At 39.7% G+C, this 20244-nt stretch overlaps 1 protein-coding gene across 18 annotated transcripts in view; it reads right to left on the bottom strand.

Moving 5' to 3' along the window:
- Positions 1-20244, bottom strand: part of ZNF521 (zinc finger protein 521) — a 366934-nt gene that overhangs the window by 175163 nt on the left and 171527 nt on the right. For 15 of the 18 annotated variants that reach the window (XM_072998868.2, XM_072998870.2, XM_072998861.2 and 12 more), the window contains one exon: positions 15172-15256. In XM_072998868.2, the coding sequence (XP_072854969.1) occupies positions 15172-15256 (85 nt within the window). The remainder of the gene's footprint in view (positions 1-15171; positions 15257-20244) is intronic. The other 3 variants (XM_072998867.2, XM_072998865.2, XM_078392628.1) reach the window with 1 other exon arrangement.

The raw sequence follows: 20244 nt of genomic DNA on the forward strand, positions 1-20244 counted from the left end.
ACAGTCCTACATTTGACTGACTTTCAGTGAATAAGTAGGTAAGACAGAAGCACAGAACTTATTTGTAACAAAATCTGTTTTCTCTTTTTCTCCATAACGTCATCAAGACTTCAGGTGAAACAAAAGTGTGCGAGTTGAAAATATTAAGCAAATAACGCCTTTGAGCTCTGTTGGAGTGACGAGGCAGACACAGTATAATCAATAAATACATATGAAGGTTTTTAGCAGTTAGCGAGAGAAGGGAAGATTCTCAGTGTGGCAAATGTTTTCGAAGGACAGATGGTCTTAAACACAGAAATGGTGTGGTGGCAGTGTGTTTATACCTGAACTTGCCCTTTCTGAACTCTTACAATTATTTCTTGGTTAAATTGCGCAGATAATTAAAATCTAAGCATATTTCCTGTATGCTTCATCGGTACTGTGAATCAGGTTTTCAGTTACAGCCTGCAAATTCCCTCTTTGCATGAATTCATACGAAGCAGTAACACTTCATTTTACGTAAGTTTTATCTGATGTCCCCACACAGAGCTGCCAGCTGTACAGCAAATGTGCAGCCCGCAAACTGAGGCCTACTAGGCCACGGGCTCCATCCTGTGATCTGTTAGGCACCTTGCTGTCTTTGGCAAGCATTCCTTGCTATCGCTGTTACTGTCTCTCCACACTACACGCAACTTAGAATCATCTGATTATTAGAATTTGTGGCCCACATTCCATTTTATCCTTTATTTAATCTATCCCCAGATCACACATTTGTTTAAATGTTTTGGCTGGTTTACAAATCATGCAGCCATCTGCACAGTAGGTATAACACCATTTTTTAGATAAAAGTTATATTACAAATCAAAAAAGATAAAAGTCACTCAAAATGCTTTGGTGTTTTTTATTCTGCCTGGTTTGCTTGGTCCCACTCTAAGAAATAAATAGAATTATCTGTAAATCGATGAACGCCTATGAAAAACAACACACAGCAGAACACAGAGCTTGCTCCATTACCTACGTTAATATCGTGACAGCTGAGGAGAGATGACCTGGCCCACTTCTCATCTCTCCTGTACAGATGGCTATTAAAGAGAAAGTATCCCTTTTGTATGGTCCATGCAGAAACCCTTTATGAGCTTTTCAAATAAGCCAGCATTGCCCACATGAGGGTAGCTTTCTGTAGTATTAAACAAAGCAGATTTAATCTTTTCCCCCCTCCTCAGCTTCTCATTAAACCAACCACAAATTTACTAGATTTTAACAGTGAACCTTGAATCTATGGATGTTACTCTTATATATCTAATTTTTTTTTAGTTACTGGAACGTCTGTGCTAGCTATTGATATAAACATGCTGTACAATTATATAACTGTCTCATGTTAACAGCAATATATTTTTCTTTCCTGTTTCGTCTAAACTGTTATATCGAGAATCCTACTCCCAGTGTATCCCTTCCACAAGAGAGATTGCATTAAGACTAGAGAGCAAAATGTTGCTCATTAACAAAGTCCTGGTAGCATTCCTGAGTAATGTACATATTTATTGTATGACCAGGAATGCAACCAGCCCCTAATTAATAACTGGCAATTTGCCAACAAGACCTACACAATTTCATTTACAATAGCATAAATTAAATTATCTGCTCCCATTTCACTTGGGCTTTTGACCAGGATATGAGAATGATATTGCTTTGGTTGTCTTGGCAGATGACCTATGCTAGGAACTGCATATTTATTTATTTAATTTAACTTATATGCTGCCGATACTACCCAAAGATCTCTGGGCGGCTTATAGCAATCGGGACCACAACTTTATTAGTTCTCCTAGAACGTTTAGCAGCATTTGATTCCAGCTACCACTGTGTCCTCTTTGATTGCTTGATTAGGCGTCACTGTAATACAGTGGTTATTATCCTGCCTGGCAGGATGTACACAAAAGTTGGTGTTGGGCAGCACTGTTTGACCATGGCTTTTGGGGTCACTCAGGGCTCCATCTTATCCCCTATATCAGAGGTCTTTAAAATAAGGCCCGTGGGCCACATCTGACCTGCCTTGCTTTTTTTATTCGTCCTGTACACATGTGTGGGCATGCAGGCATGGCATGAGTGAGCATGGGTGGGCAGGCATTCACACAGGTGGGTGGATGCATGTGCGTGCATATGTACAAGCATTCCTTCAGCCCTTGAAAATGTGGAAAATATATTATGTGGCCCTCACTGTGGAAAGTTTGGAGACTCCTGCCCTATATTATTTTACAACTATATGGAGTCGTTGGGAAAGGTCATCTGGAACTTTGGAGTGAGGTCCCACCAGTATGCTAATGACACCAAGCTCTACTGCTTCTTCTCTCACAACGCCAAGAAACATGTCAGAACCCTTGAATCAACCCTGAGCTCAGTAATGGGCTAGATGAGGGTGAAGATAGGAGAAAAATCTGGTCCCAGGGGGAATGTGTATATGTCTCAGGGGAGGGGGAGGTACATTTGAGTCCTGCTCTTTATTCCTTTATAACAACTAGTTTCCGCCCTCCCCCAATCAACCAAGACATTGCCTAAGACTCATACCAGTCTGGCAAATGAGCAAAATTTACCAAAAATCTAAATCAAATATTACTGGATATCAATTACCAAAAAAATGACTTTTATGTCTTTTGCTAGCAAAGGCCTTCTGCCTGCTAACCAGAACTGCTGGAACAAGATGAAAAACAAACTATACCTGATTTCATATGATGATGTATTGGGACAGCATACTGTATTAACGTTTGACTTCTATTTTATTAGATAATAATTGCTAATAACTTTCAAAGGGAAGACTGTGGTTCTAAAATTTCTATGTATGTTATAGTTATTATACTTTTTTTCTAGATAAACAATACTCATTCCTATTTAATAGTTTCACATTTATTTTACCCCAAACCACATTATATTAGAAGAGATATTTTGGACGAGTACAATTTGGGGTAGCCAAACAAAGATACTATTCACCTAATAATGTTCATTATTTGTTTGAAAGAACTATGTTTGTAGAAGGCAATCTTAGATGTGAGTTCATGGCCAGTATCTTATTATATAGCTCCAATGGCACAATGAGAGTTATGCTACTGGCTGCAACAGATTGTTGTTAATGAAAAATTCCTTTTATTATTATTATTATTTTGGAGTGTGCGTGACTCAGTGAGGGAACTCTACAAGTAGCAGCAATCTGCTGTGACTGGTGACATCATTTACATTGCACAGGTGGAGCTATGCAGCAGGATACTGGCCTATATGTAAGATATGTAAGAGTTATTCCTATTGTTTTCTTTTATGAATGGATTATACAAACATAAAATTCAGCTGCCAATGTTTCTAAAAGATGAGCTTATATTTTGATTTGGTTTTTCTTTTTGTCTTCACGTCCTTAACACACTTCATGTATATTGTAGCAGACGTGTCAAAGCTCTTCACAAGCAAAATAAAAGGAACTGTTGTTGCAGTGATGCCTGTTGTCATGCACTGGAGGGATCTGAGGTACACCTACAGAACTAGGATCTTTCAGGGTTGGTGGGGGTCCTGCTCATCTGGGCCCCGTCGCTTACAGAGGGCAAAATCAGAAGTCTGTCTATCTACGAAACATACATTCACCCAACTGTCTATAAATTGGAAGCAATGTTTTATACTAAAAAGACTGTATCTTTTAGGACTGTGATTCCCAACCCTGGGCCCCCAAAGCTGGGAATGACTGATTTAAGAGATGGCGGATGCCTAACTTTACCCCCTTGGATTTCTCTTGCTATATTCTGTTTCACTCACCCCAGATTCATAATAGAGATGAATCCAGTAGAGAAGAATGTGGTAGAATGTAGTAGAGTAAGCTGGAAAAGTGATATGGTTTGCTCCTCTTTCCCATGTATTTCGTTTAGTATTAAAAGTTATCTCACCACAATTACTTAAGACAAATCAGGATCAAATATAGTTTGGTACTCCATCGTTGTTAATTACAATCAAATGCTGAAATCCTATTCCGTAAATTACACCACATAAAGCTGATGATATCATCAGGAGTGGCAATTTTTCAGAAAGAAAGCATTTCCAATCCCAACCCCAGTCCTTTTTATTGTAGGGAAGCTGTTGAGGCCTATATGGTACAGGGAGAATCCTTAATTTCTAAAAATTGCTACCACTTAATGGTTGATGGCACTTTTTGGAAATTAAAAACTCTTGTCCATTGTGGGGCAGCCAGGAGCTGCCCCACAATGAAACTGATTAAATAGGAGCCTTGGGACCTTCGGGAGAGGGGATAATTTATGGAATACTATTTCAGCCACTGTCAGAATAAGTCCCTCTCTGTATCATGGAGGATTGTCATTTTTTATCAGTTACATTTATGCCTAGCCTTTCCCCTAATGAGCACAAGTAGTTGCCGTACATGGATCTACCTCCCCCTACTTTACCTTCATAACCCTGTGAGATATGTCTAGCTGAAGAGAATATAACTGGTTCAAGGTCACCCTGTGCCTGAGCAGGGACAACAACCTCCGTCTTCCAAGTCCTACTCAGAAGTCTAACTGCTGCACCACACTGGCTCTCCAATTAGTTTTACGGTGAAAACTAAAACTTTTGATTTTATCTGAGAGTGAATAAAAAGGCAGTGTGTAAGATCTTGATACTTATATCAGATAACCCTTGTAATGGGAAACTGTAGTGTCCTCTTATGTCTGATCTGAAGTATGATACAGTCGTGCCTCGCTTTACAATTGCCCCATATAATGACGAATCCGCTTAATGATGCCTTTTTTGCGATAGCAAAAGCGATCACAAAATGATGCTTCCTATGGGCAAAATCCGCTGTGCGATGATCGGTTCCCTGCTTCTGGAACCAATTTTTCACATTACGATGATCTAAAAACAGCTGATCGTCGGGTTCCAAAATGTCTGCCGGCTGAAGAAAATGGCCCCCCCGCTGTTTTCTAGGATGTATTCCTTGCTAGACAGGCACAGAAAATGGCCGCCATATGGAGGATCTTCATTCTATGGTGAGTTTTTAGCCCACTGGAATGCATTAACTGGGTTTCAATGCGTTTCAATGGGTTTTTATTTCTGCTTTACGATGTTTTCGCTCTACAGCGATTTTGCTGGAACGAATTAACATCGTTAAGTGAGGCACCACTGTATAACTAAGAAGGTTCTTCCTAACACTATCAAAGTATCTTTGGGATACAGTTTTTCTTTTCAAAACAAGCTTTTACTATTGCATAAATAAAGTGTTTGGTGCCAGAGGATTTAGATGGTGGATCCCAAAATATTGTAGCCACATAACACAACAAACAGCAAGTCTTTTGGAAAAGCACTGATGGCCAAATGAACATGGCAATTTTTAATTATATTATTAATTCTGATACTGACATCATTATTCAGAGAACAAGATTGGAAAAAGTAGAGCAGAGAAGAGAGTTTGTAAGAGAGCAAATATAGAGAAGGTCATCCCGCCACACCCCCAAACTTTCTACATAATTTAAATGGTTGTCAAACCACAGGTTGCATTTGACAGTCAATAGCAGCAGCAGAGAACCACAAAGATTGTGAATCCTCCTCCCCTCCCCCGCCTTTTAGCATTCTCTTTGTCAGTCTGATCAGCCCCCAATGGTAAATGTGCTTCTTTATTGTGCACAGCCAGCGGCTTGCAATTTTGCTCACTATGTTTCATGAGACAGTTGTCTGTGGCTGTTTGGAACATATACCTCTTTGGGGATTTATGTGCTAGCTGTAGTGCCAACCTCCACAGTACTAGAGATTTCCTTCCGACTAAAAATGATAATTGGTAGTCAGTAATTATTGGTCAAAAACTATCAGAGTGAAAAAAATTAAGCTTTCATGGAATAGTTCTTGGCAATATCATCACTTTACATTATCTGATGCCTAACTGCACTTTATTCTCAGTGCAGACAAATTTACACTTCAGCTGTTTTATGCAGGAAGGTTCCCTTTAAATTTTATACCAAAATATTCCCTTTGCTGGGTTAAAAAGACAAGAGCTTGATTCTTCTCGTTTTTAAATGTGAGGATGTTGAGCAGAGAATAGTGGGGCATAGTCAGGCTTCAACATTTGCTGACCTGCCTACCTATTCTCAGTCAACAATGAAACACTTTTGCTTGTGCTGAGAGCTTCATTTCTTTTATCTCATTTTCTTTTTTCAAAATATAAGAATATATTCTGCAGAAATAGAGGGAGTACTGTTAATAATCAGTAGAAACTTGGAACTGCAAGCAGTATTGGGCCTAGTCAGGTGTTCATCCATCACCTGACATGTAAGGGATAGAATAGGGGTGCACTCACTTGCCCAGTGCCTTCTGTTGTGTACCAGTTTGTTCCACCACACTCCACACACTGGGGAAATAAAGGCCTGCAAGGTGTGTCTGCTGTACTTAATCAGTTGCTTGCATGATCCCAACGGGATGAGGGAATAACGCCCACACAAGACTATGCAGCAAATATGAAAAGAATTTTCAAAATCCAAGACATGGTTGATATACTTATCTTCTAAAGTAACGATAAGCAGTATTGCAGCACTTGATCTTGATGCAAAACATGATTTAAATATAACTATTTCTGTATCAAAGTGTATCATTTTATTTACCCCTCCCCCATAGGCATTATAAGCATATTAGCAGAACATGGTGCATCTTCAAATCAAGCAGGTAATTAGTTAAATCGTGCAGGTAATGAGTACAATTCATATTGACAATGGCTACATGGGGGAAAGGCCGAGTAATTGGGAGTTCTTGATAATAGAGATCTAGTGGTTTGTCTTGTTTTCCATCAGATGGTACAATTTTGTTGGATTGAATGACATTTTAGAATAGATGTATGAATATTCTATAAACCAACTTAAAAACAGATATAAGGGTTACAAAAAATTTCTGCCAACTTTCTTTAGTGACATCTATCACCTTTATTTATTATATTATTACACTATACACACCTGAAAATAACTGGACTACCAGAGGACACATTTTATCTGAGAAATTATATTGCTTATCTTATTTCAAATAATAATGCAGTTCACAGTACGGTCAAGATAATGTACTTGGATTTAAAGTGATTAAGCAGCATTGACTTCACATTAAAATTCAAGAACCGCAGCTTAGTTGTAGATTTTTTTTTATGCATTGCACTTTCTCCCAAGTTCACAAATAGTTTCCCAGGCATTATCTCAGCAAAATTTAAATCAATTCTTTGTAGAAGGGGTACATTAATCTCGCCATATCACAGATAACTGAGAGGACAGAAGTTGAGCCTGAGAAACTGTGGCTGAAATCCTGTTGTGAAACATAAGAAAAGTTGTATGTTGTGGCCCATTCCTTGCCAGTAAATTAAAAAAAAAAACACCACCACAATTCTTGGGGGAGCATGTGCACTCTACCTTGGTGCATGCACGTGGGACCTGGAGACATGTGGCAAGACTCCTTATTGATCAGTAAGAAATTGGTTGAAACAGGCTCCTTACATTATAGAAGAGGATTTCAGCCAGTACGTTTCCAAAGACCAACTGTAGCGTTCTCCATTTATTAGATCTATGGTTCTTGTTGTATTATGTAATGGTTTATGAATATTCATGTTGCTGAGAGGTGGAGTCAAGAGAGATGCTATAAGAGGCAGAGGCAGAGGCAAAGAGTCAGAGAGTCAGATTAAGGTAGATGGAGTAAGTAAGAGAAATGCAAGAGTCAGGCAGTAGAGAAAAGTCAGAGAAAGTAATAGAGTGTGTAGTTTGGGAAATTCTGAGGTGTGATTAGCTACTGAAGATATTTATGAATCAATCTCTGTAATCAATAAACCAAAGTTTTATTTTAAAAGAAGTTGAAGTGTGGACTTGAATCTTTCTGAAGTAATGGTGATATAGAGATCACCTGGTGGCAGCAGTGATAAAGAGGAGAGTGTTTGCCTTTGTGTGCTCTGGGGCTTGAAGGTCAAGCAAAAGGGGCACAAGGGTGGACGCCACACCAACCTTTGGATGGATGAGGCTAAACAGTCAAGGTACATTGGCTTTGTTTTAGCTTCACGGTTAATTACAATTACTGAGATCAAAACTGCTGAAGACTTAAGTAAATACATCAACTTCATTGTAAATCCACATCCTTCTTAAAGTGAGTTGTTCTTTGTTGTTAGGTTTGTTTGTTTCTTGCCATGGTTTCCCAGGAAAACCCCATGAAAAGAAACAAAAGGCTAAAAGATATGAAAATGGAAGATGAGCACCTCAGGTCGGAAGGCATCCAGCAGGCTACTGAGGAAGAGCAGAGGACAAGGACAAGTAGCTCCAGAGCTAATGAAGTGGTTGGGCCAAAGCCGAAAGTGAAAGTGAAAGGAAAGTCTGATGCTGCAAAGAAAAATACTGTGTAGGAACCTGGAATGTAAGATCTATGAACCTTGGTAAGCTGGATGTGGTCAAACAGGAGATGGCAAAAATAAACATTGACATTCTGGGCATCAGTGAACAAAAATGGACGAAAATGGGCGAATTCAATTCAGATGATTATCATATCTACTATTGTGGGCAAGAATCCCATAGAAGGAATGCAGTAGACTTCACAGTCAACAAAAGAGTGGGAAAAGCTCAAAAATGATAGAATGATTTCAATATGAATCCAAGGCAGATATTTCAGCATCACAGTAATCCAAAGTTATGCACCAACCACCGATGCTGAAGAGGCTGAAATTGACCAATTCTATGAAGACTTATAACACCTTCTAAAACTGACACCAAAGAAAGATGTTCTTCTCATTATAGAAGTTTGGAATGCTAAAGTAAGGAATCAAGAGATAAAAGGAACAACAGGAAAATTTGGCCTTGGAGTTCAAAACAAAGCAGGGCAAATAGAGTTTTTTCAAGAGAACAAGCTGGCCATCACAAACACTCTTTTCCAACAAACAACACAAGAGGCGACACTACACATGGACATTACCAGATGGGCCATGCCGAAATCAGATTGAATATATTCTCTGCAGCCAAAGATGGAGAAGCTCTATGCAGTCAGCAAAAACAAGACCTTGAGCTCACTGTGGCACTGAATATCAGGTTCTTATAATAAAATTCAAGCTTAAACTGAAGAAAGTAGGAAAAACCACAGGGCTAGTCAGGTATAATCTAAACCAAATCCCTTATGAATACACAGTGGAAGTGAAGAACAGACTTAAGGAACTAGAATTGGTGGACAGAGTGCCTGAAGAACTATGGATGGAGGCTTGTAACACTGTACAAGAGGCAGCAACAAAAACCATCCCAGAGAATGGAAACAAAATACAAGGGAGATAGGGAAAGTTACAGAAAATTGATTGCATACTTCCAAAGAATAGCAAGGAGAGACAAGAGGGCCTTCTTAAATGAAAAGTGCAAAGAAATAGAGGAAAATAATAGAAAGGGAAAAACCAGAGATCTGTTCAAAAAATTGGAGATGTTAAAGGAACGTTTTGTGCAAAGATTGACATTATAAAGGACAAAAATGGCAGGGCCCTCATAGAAGCAGAAGACGTCAAGAAGAGGTGGCAAGATTACACAGAGGAATTATACCAGAAAGAGCTGGACGTCCTGGACAACCTAGATAGTGTGGTTGCTGAGCTTGAGCCAGACATCCTGGAGAGTGAAGTCAAGTGGGCCTTAGAAAGTATGGCTAACAACAAGGCCAGTGGAGGTGATGGCACTCCAGTTGAACTATTTAAAATCTTAAAAGATGACACTGTTTAAGGTGCTACACTCAATATGCCAGCAAGTTTGGAAAACTCAGCAGTGGCCAGAGGATTGGAAAAGATCAGTCTGCATCCCAATCCCAAAGAAGGGCAGTGCCAAAGAATGCTTCAACTACTGTACAATTGCACTCATTTCACACACTAGCAAGGTTATGCTCAAAATCCTACAAGGTAGGCTTCAGCAGTATGTGGAACGAGAACTCCCAGAAGTACAAGCTGGATTTCGAAGAGGCAGAGGAACTAGAAACCAAATTGCTAACATGTGCTGGATTATGGAGAAAGCCAGAGAGTTCCAGAAAACTATCTACTTCTGCTTCATTGACTATGCAAAAGCCTTTGACTGTGTGGACCGCAGCAAATTATGGCAAATTTTTGAAGAAATGAGACTGCCTGACCACCTTATCTATCTCCTGAGAAATCTATATGTGGAACAGGAAGCAACAGTTAGAACTGGATAGGGAGCAACTGATTCGTTGAAAATTAGGAAAGGAGTAGGACAAGGCTGTATATTGTCCCCCCGCATATTTACCTTATATGCAGAATATATCATGCAAAAGGCCGGACTGGAGGAATCCCAAAGCAGAATTAAGATTGCCGGAAGAAATATCAACAACCTTAGATATGCAGATGATACCACTCTGATGGCAGAAAGTGAGGAGGAATTAAAGAAACTCTTAATGAGGGTGAAACAGGAGAGTGCAAAAAATGATCTGAAGCTCAACATTAAAAAAACCTTAGATCACGGCCACTGGTCCCTGGCAAATAGAAGGGGAAGATATGGAGGCAGTGATAGATTTTACTTTCTTGGGCTCCATGATCACTGCAGATGGTGACAGCAGCCACAAAATTAAAAGACCCCTGCTTCTTGGGAGGAAAGCGATGACAAACCTAGACAGCATGTTATAGGTCAAAAGTCCGCATAGTCAAAGCTATGGTTTTTCCAGTAGCGATGTATGGAAGTGAGAACAGGACCATAAGGAAGGCTGACCACTGAAGAACTGATGCTTTTAAACTGTAGTGCTGGAGGAGACTTGAGAGTCCCCTGGACTGCAAGGAGAACAAACCTATCCATTCTGAATGCTCACTGGAAGTCATTGCAAGGAAATCAATCCTGAGTGCTCACTGGAAGGACAGATCCTGAAGCTGAGGCTCCAATACTTTGGCCATCTCATGGGAAAAGAAGACTCCCTGGAAAAGACCCTGATGTTGGGAAAGTATGGAGGTAAGAGGAGAAGGAGACAATAGAGGACAAGATAGATGGACAGTGTCATCAAAGCTACCAACATGAATTTCACTCAACTCTGGGAGGCAGTAGAAGACATGAGGGCCTGGTGTGCTCTGGTCCATGGGGTCACGAAGAGTCGGACACAACTTAATGAATAAACAACAACAACCATAAATGCAGATTACTGAAGCATGACTTGCAAGCTACATGGTCTTTTGTGCGATGAGATTTTCCCATCTTTTGGAAAGATCTTATAGTAAGCACACAAAAATTTATGTCACTGTGGTCATGTCATGAAGCAATGCCATGAATGAACACCATCAGGGAAAAAGTGCACCTGTTTCCTGTATTTTCTTACATGATTTTTAGGAATGTAAGACCAATAGGGCCACTTAATAAGTTCAGAATTTTTGCTTTCAAAAGTTAATCTAGTGATGACAATCACTATTGCCTTAAATACTTTTGTCTGTGTCTACTTGGAAATCAGACTCAGGTATAGCAAGAATAACAGAATGGTGCCACCATACCAATTTCCAGCTCTTGATAGACATAAGTCCTGTGGAGGTTATAAGGGGAGTGACTCTCGTGAACAGCATCAGCAATGACTTCCAATGTTCACAAGATTTTGATAGAGAAAATAAAAATCCTCAACGTTTATTTACCCTGTCTGAAGCAGGATCTCAACCTAGCTGGATATGGCTTTAACAGATAAAAAGAGAAAAGCTTCATTGTTCTTCAACAAATGATCAGAGGCAGGTGGCAAGTGGGTGGCAAGTAAACATACCCTATGAGACTGTCTGACAATCCAAAATAAACCCTCACCTACACAGAGAAGTGTCAATTTTCTTCTTGTCAAATGTTCTCTTTCTGCTGCTTGCTGAATTATCGCATTTAAAATATTCAGACATTTCTAAAGAAAAGGAAAGGTATGTGTGTGGATGTGCGTGCATGGACATGTGTTGTTTTGTGTCTTCCACCAGCAAAGCTGGTCATGTTATATTTTACTGTTGTAAAGGTAGCCTGACAGACTGTTTTCTAAACCCAATTCAAAGTGCTGTTCACCTTCTAAAATTCTTAGATATACGGGATTAAGATGTTTGTAAGACTATCTTTTCCCATATTTTTCCTATTTGGACCTTAATCTACATATTTGAGAAAAACATTTGTATTTTCTGCACAAATCTTAGCACGCCTCACATACAATCCAGCACCAACCATTGTTCCAAAGCTAAGTATGGAGATATCCTTGATCTAATATTGTCCTTGGAAAAGTTATTTTTTGGGCCATAAAGTCTGGGATACTGAGAAAAGTACCTTCTTCAAGCTCTGTATCTGATGAAACAAGATACAGGAAATAATCATTAAAATAGGGTAAAAGTTTAGAATGAGACATTATCTTCATAATTTGATCAGTACCATTTTAATGTTTCCCAGACATGCCTTATTTGTAGACGTGAGGAATGCTCCAACTGCCCCCAATATCCTAGAACAATTTACCCAGATTTCTAACTGGGTAGGATTAAACCTTATGCATATTTTCATACAGCTTTGCTTATATTTCCTGCCTCGCTAGGCTTAATAATCACTGCTATGATGGCATTGGTGAACTGAACCGTATCTTTTTTCTGAAGACAACTGTGCTTTCATGTCAGAGTAATATTAGTACAAGATAGCTCCCTGAATACTTCCAGAAGGAAGTGTAGCAAGAATTGTACTAAAGAAAACTCAGCTAAGGATAAGCCACTATTGGTTCAATGTGATTGACTCAGCTATACTGCAGTTTTATTCCCTTTGTCATCTCTGTTTTGTCTTTCCCCTTCTCAAATCTCCAATTGTGCATCTAAATTTAAATCAACGAGGTATGACAACAAATCATTGCTGGTTAGGTCTCTATGTATCTGTAAGATTCTCCATTCCAGAGACTGGAATATTACCTTTTTTGGACCAAAATTCCCAAAATCCCCCAGCCAAGTTCTGTTTGTTCCTTGAAAGGTTCAGGGTAATCCCTGGTTTCTTGTGAGAGCTCTGTGGAGTTCTGTGCTTGCTACCATGAGGACCTTTGGAACGTCCACAATTACAGTCACATTGATAATACATTCTTTGTTACTTATCACTAACAAAGTTTCACTGATTTCATGGGCCCCTGCTAAGTATTCATCAATGTCATATCAAACTCTGGACGTATGCTTTCACAACAGTGGAATCCAACATTTAGTGCAAAACTTTTCCCTCTGCTGCCACTGGCCACCCCAGAAGGCAGTTATAGCAGGCTCAGAAATTCTCTGTAGATCTTCAGGAGGCTCCCAGAGGTGCAGAGGAAAAAGGAAGGGCATTCTATGAATGTGTGTGATTGTCACATTGGCTATAATGCCTTGAATCACAGTTCATGTTATTTAGTTAATTGTTATAGGGGCAGGTATCATCTGGAATTTCTGCCACAAGCACCAAAGTCAGTGGGGTCATATGTCATATCTAATCATCTCACTTTGCCTGTATAATACCTCTGCTCACAAAGCTGAACTGATCACATAAATAGGCCTCCTTCTAAACTCTACTATACAAATAGCTTCAAAAGTTTACTTTGCCTTCCGTTATTGTTCTGGTTTTCATATGACAAAAACGTAATTTTCATACACTAACATGCATGATCCTAAGCATATTTATTCAGAAACAAATCCCACTGCCTTCAAACTGGCGTTTATTATTTTTAAATGTGTGAGTTTTGGAATTTGTGGACTACAGCTCCCAGATGTCTCCAGGAATTCTCCCAGCCAGTGTTCTAAGGGCTTTGATCAAACAGTCAAAGTCCTGATAGGTGTTTTAATGCCATTTTCATCTTGTGAAGGAGGATTGCTGTGCAGTACTGTATGAGCAGAGACTACCACACTCATAACTCGTTGCAACTCCCAGAGCTTAGACCTGCCCATGGAATTCCTGCAGACTTCTTACAAATTACAAATTTCTTACAAATTATGAAAATCCCATGCCTAGTAATCTGATAAGACTTTCCTGGGAGTAAGCCCTGTAAAACTCAATAATGCTTACTTCAGAGTAGACATGTTAGAATTACATTTGAAGTTTATTTCAGCTTGTGCTTCTTAAATTAAGATTAGAAAAAGTGTACCAAATTAATTTGTTAACCTTTATAGTTCAATAAGTTGCATACAAACAACTGCAAAAATTGGCTTTTGACACCAACACAGATGTAAAGTGATACTTGTAAATAAGATCCAAGTTCTTTTTAAGAGTGTGTGTGTGTGTGTGTGTGTGTGTGTGTGTGTGTGTGTGTGATTACAGGGATAGGTACACTAAGAAAAGTCTTTTGCAAAAAATTCCAGTGTGTCATTTTAATATTTTAAAAGTATTCAAACAGAATACAAAACAATGATTCCAAGTACTTGCTCTTTGGAACTTCTTTTTTAAAAGGCAGAAAAAAAGGTAATATTACTTTATTAGTAGGCAAATTATACGTCTGATAAATTTAATTGATTTACATAATTCTTTGTGTTACTAGTAAGTGGTAACCACATTAAAATAGTACAGAACCTCAAGAGAAAAGCAAATGGTGATAAATTATGACAATTCAAAGATTTTTAAAAAATATTTCATAACTTCAGGTGCCTCATGTAAATATTATAAATATTGACTACAGATTCTAGATATTACCAATAACCCTAAACCAAGCTTCATCTCAATTCAATGTATTACTTCCATTTTGCAGATAGCCATTTGGGATTGTTTTAAAGCTATTTTGACACAACATATATCCCTACTTTATGGGCACTGGAATTATTGATGTTTCTTAGTGACAAAACTTGCCAATTCTGCTGCTGGTATTAAGGCGCTTGAGCAGCACTCTGCAGTGTCATTATCATAATAACTTCTAAAATTAAAACCTGTCTAAAACTCTGTGGAAAGCTAACAACCAGTTCATTAGCCATTCCTGTTAGTTTGTTTTCAATAATGCAAGAATGATTAGAAGTTTAATTTGTTAATCACTTGTGTTTTGACTGGCAGTAGTATATGATTCTCTGCAGAAGTCTAAACTAGCCCTTGCAGAAAATAAAACATGATAATGCATTATTAGGCCTAATAATATTTTTTTTAAAAAAAATCTATCACACCTGGGTAAATCATTGACTGTTGCACAATTAATTTCTTCTTAACTCTGTTTAATTTTACAGGCAATGATGAATACAACTAGGATAACTGTCTGTCTATCGTGGATAAGATTTAGTACTTCACTCACCAATCATGTGGTTTGCAACATGAACCTGGATATCCCACTCATTGTAGAAAACCATCTGGCACTTGATGCACTGGTAGGTCTTCTTCTAGAGAAAACAATGATGAAAAGTCTTAAATGAACAGTACAAACAATTTCATTCTCAGAATGCTTATGTGGTCAAAAGCATATGCTAGATATAGAGACATTCTAAGCAAAATTATGCACACAGAATTATGCATCTTCCTTATTTCTCCTGCACACTGATTGCTTATTGCTCCCAAGGTTTAGACCACATCCATCTTGGGTCTGAAGCTGTTGATAGCCACATCTGTGCCTGATTATAGGCTCCTTCTGTGCCTGATGATATTGGGTCAAGAACAGCAAGAATGACAATAGCAACACTGTGAAATCAGTTCTGACTTAAGGCACCTCTCTGACGTTTTTCTAGGAATAAAGTACTAAGTAGTTTTCCAGTCCTACTTTCTTCTGATGCTTTGGGAGAACACATCTTACACAAGCTGTGCGGATGGCAGCACATGTAACTGCATCAACCACATACACACACTCTAGGAGTTTTCAGCTGGTCCCTCCTCCACAAACCACTCTGTGGACTTGAATTCCTGGCCTTGGCTTCTGCAGCCGGGCTCTACAATACACTGAGTTATACCAGTTTATTGGGATCATACCATACTATCATTTCCCAAGTGACAACTTAGCACAGCATGGACATGATCCCTTGAAGCAGGCTAGTCAAATGTACTGTCTCTTCAAGGGGTAAAGAAAATCCAATGTTTCTTTTCCTGATTTTTTTTTAAAAGCCAGGAAGTAAGGGAAATACTAAGATCCTCCCAGCCAGCTGGCAGTTTACTAAGACGATCTGTGCATCAAGTAGTTACATATACAGTATGGCAAGTTACCAACTTCTAAATTGAATCCAGCCAATGTCATGTGGCTGCTCAGTGCTTGGGAAAGTAAGTGGCCATACTGGCTGTGGGATATTGGTCAGTGAAGTCCAAAAGGTAGGGTTTTTAACCTGTGCAACTACTGAGGACAAAGGCAGGGACATGTTTGTAATGTGGCTCACGTTCTTACACAGGAGATGATTTCTGAACCTCTTGGAATAATTTGGGTCCCTGGTCTCAATAAAACATATTTCTTTACAGCATCCATGGTAGCATTTGGGCACACTAATTGCCCTTGAATGTAGAAGGATCTACATATTATGCCACTTAAGTACAACTCACATTTTTAGCTTTCCTTAACTACAGGATCCTAGAAGATCATTAAATTAGTACACTGCTATAAATAACTGTTGGTCAAACAGCTAGTGGGCAATTTTTTATACTATTCATTTCTACTGTAATACATTTCATCTGAAGATAGTTTTCCAACTTTTCCCAATATGGTGGTTGTGTTACCTATGTATCTGGAACACAAGGAGACATGGGGGGGGAGGGAAGCCTTCCTAATTTTAACAGGAAAGGATGATCCCCTTTACTCCGTGGCCCCCTGTGTCCCTTTAAAATTGGTTCTGCACTTGGAAATCTATCTGTACATGGCATTCGTTCATTAGAAACCATGAAACTGGAAGAATAGAATCTATTAAGTACTCTACAGATTTTCTTTGCTTTCCAATGACCTGACAGATGAATAAAATAAAACATCTAATAATCAAAAGTTTCACCACCGAATCTGATGAGTTCTTTGTTCCACTTTAGCTGAAGCTTTTTCGTACCTGAAAGCACAGCCCCTGTATTTTAAACTTACTTGGCTACATTTGAACTAGCACAAAATTGTTCTTTAAACCAATTGGCCTTCTGTTAATATAAGTCTCGTTTATGTAGCACTAAACCAGAGTTTGGCATTACTTATGAACCTGTTTGAGAAGTATCTTGAGAATTAATGTTAAATGTTCAATATTCAAAGAATTTCTACTGCAGTATATCAGAGAAAACTGAAAACTAGCATCTCAAACTGTGATGCCTGAAATGTGCAATACCTGAGTAATTTATAGCACTCCCACAGGAATCCCTGAGGAACTACCAGTAAATTTCAATACTAACTCAATGTCTTCATTGAATGTCTAGATCCTATCCTAATTTCCATCAGAAGTAAAGGGCACTTACAAGTCTCATAACATTGACATTTCTGACATTTCTTGCTGGGCCTGCTAAAATCTTAACATTTGCCAGTAAATGTTAAGATTCACCAACTCTCATTTCCCAAAGCATATATATACAATTACATTCACATCCCAGAGCCTTTCAGGAACATGTCTGCACTCACATGTTTGCAACTGAACTGTAACTGTTAAGTAATTTGTTAGAATTCCATAACACCAGTTATAGACAGAAAAATCTGTCAGAGGACGAATCAAAGCTGCTTTTTGTTGAAGATGGCCATTAAGGCTGAAATCCTATACCCGTTTACTCAGCAGGACTTACTTTTGAATAAGCATATATAAGCTTGTACTGCAAGTCTTTTTGTTCCTTCCTTTTGTTTTATAACAAAAGCCCGCTTAACTATGCTTTTAAAACATTGTCTCAAACCCAAAGAAAAGTTTTTGAAATATCATCTAGAAATGAACAAAAGCTTTAGTACTGTTTCTGCAGACTAACTTCTACAAATGTTCTCATTTATATATATAAGAATTAACTTTCTTGATAGATTACATCATGCGTTAATTTTAAATGCAATACAAATATTTTTCTTTTGATGTTTTTTAAACAATGTAAAGTTTCACAAGACTTACTATACAACCAGACCAGGCAATTCTGACTAAACTGGGTGTTGCTTTCCTTTCCTATCATTCTGTCTGCTGACCAAAACCTTAGAGATACAGATGCCTCCCCTGGCCATGTTGTTTTTGAACGTCTGGTCAGAAAATGGTGACAGACCATTGGTTGCCATGGAAGTCAGGTTATCTCGAACCTTTCCTAGAAAGTGTCTTCACAGATGTTGAAGTTGTCTTGTTATCATCAGCCAGAGACATGTCAACATTGTGGCCAAAGACCATCTTGTTTAATTCAGGAAGAGAAACTGTTAGTAAACAGGGCAGGAGCTAATCCAGCAAAACCTTGTTCTTCCTATATATGTGCAAGAAGAAATGCACAAAGTTAGATTGTTGAACAGAGTCCCTTGGCTAGAGGGTGGAAGGATTTATATCACAGCCACAATCCCTCCAAGTGTGGAATTAGTATCATATGGAGAAGCCTGACAGAGCTAAGGCCAAATTCACCTGACCTACTTCTTTCACCTCTATAGGCCAGGTCAGCTCTCTTATCATAGCTTTGCCAATGACAGCCAACTCCAGGCACATACTGGACTCTTTTACTGCACAGAATTATGAAACCATACGCTTTGAAAAACCTATACGAGAGCATATAGAGTCAACCCTCAACTTATGAACTTAATCCGTTTTGGAAGGACGTTTGTAAGTTGAAAAGTTCGTAAATCAAAGGAAAATTTCCTATAGGAATGCATTGAAAACCAATTAATCCATTCTGGCTGTTTTTGGTTCTTAGGTCTAGGGGCGGTTTGTAAGCCGAGGCAATGCAAACCGCCAGCTGGGGGGAGTGGGGGGGAGACGAGAGGCTGAAACTGCACCGCCGCCACTGTCTCTTTCCCTCGGCACAAAAGCCGAAGATGAGCAAGTGTGCCTTGGCGAGAGGGGAGTGTCATGGCTGCCTCACCTGCTTGCCTGGTAAAAAAGGCGCTGCAGGATGGTCTGGGTTCGATGGTGTGGACTTGGATCCACATGGCACGCTCCCAGCTCCTGGGAGAGAAGGGGCGGGAGAGGCACTACCCGCCTCGGTTTTTTGCAGCTTATTACGGTGGGGGTAATAGGAGGAGATGGAAGGGGAGACTCTTTCCTTAACCCCGAGGGCCACTGCAAGGCTCCTCCTCTTCCTCCCTCCCTCCACCAGCCAGCGAACCAGCTGCTTCGGTTCCACCTCTGCCCATTCTCTCCTTCCCGGCCGACCGAACCTCTCACATGGTGCACCCCCAGCTCTCGGGAAAGGAGAGAAGGGGCGGGAGAGGCACTGCCTGTCTCGATTTTTTGCAGCTTAGTACGGTGAGGGGAATAGGAGGAGATGGAAGGGGAGACTCTTTCCTTAACCCCGAGGGTCACCGCAAGGCTCTTCCTCTTCCTCCCTCCCCTGACCAGCCAGTGAACGACCTCCACTCGTTCTCTCCTTCCCGGCCGACCAAACACAGAAACAATCTCCCCCCCCCCGCGTGTGCCAACCGCAACAAGTGCTGTGCTCCCCACACATCCCCTCACCCCGTTGTCTCTGCCTGAAAGAAACAACAGAGAGTGAGGCCGTGGGGGAGGGGCTTGACGTGCTCGATCCATATACGCGTCAGAAGTATGTTGTTTTGTTGATTTGGTTTGGCTGGCAGAGTGGGAGGTCTTGGAAGTCCGGCCCCTTCTCTTTGCCAGAATGGTCCGTTCTGTGGGCCACTGCAGTCAAGCTTTCTGTTTGTAACTCGAAGCAAAGTTCACAAGCCGAGGTGAACTTTTCCTATCAGAGTGGTTCGTAAGTTGAAATATTTGTAACTGTTCGTAAGTCGAAGGTTGACTGTACTATGGTAATGACAGTGGTAGACACATTGTATTATATTGCTACGTCTACAACTGAGAATATACATGGGGACGAATATAAAAATGAATATTTCTCAGATATTCGTTACTTTGTATTCTTGGGGTCCAGAGACCCCCGACGAATACAAAGCAATGAATATTACCCTTTTATATTCATCTTTTTGCTCCCTATCTGCTTATGCCCCCGCGGATCAGCTGTTCCTTGGGGGCAATTGAAATGATAGATAGATAGATAGATAGATAGATAGATAGATAGATAGATAGATAGATAGATAGATAGATAGATAGATAGATAGATGGATGGATGGATGGATGGATGGATGGATGGATGGATGGATGGATGGATGGATGGATGGATGGATGGATGGATGGATGGATGGATGGATGGATGGATGGATGGATGGATGGATGGATGGATGGATGGATGGATGGATGGATGGATAGATAGATAGATAGATAGATAGATAGATAGATAGATAGATAGATAG

Source organism: Pogona vitticeps, chromosome 4 (assembly GCF_051106095.1).
Source record: "Pogona vitticeps strain Pit_001003342236 chromosome 4, PviZW2.1, whole genome shotgun sequence".
NCBI lineage: Eukaryota > Metazoa > Chordata > Lepidosauria > Squamata > Agamidae > Pogona > Pogona vitticeps.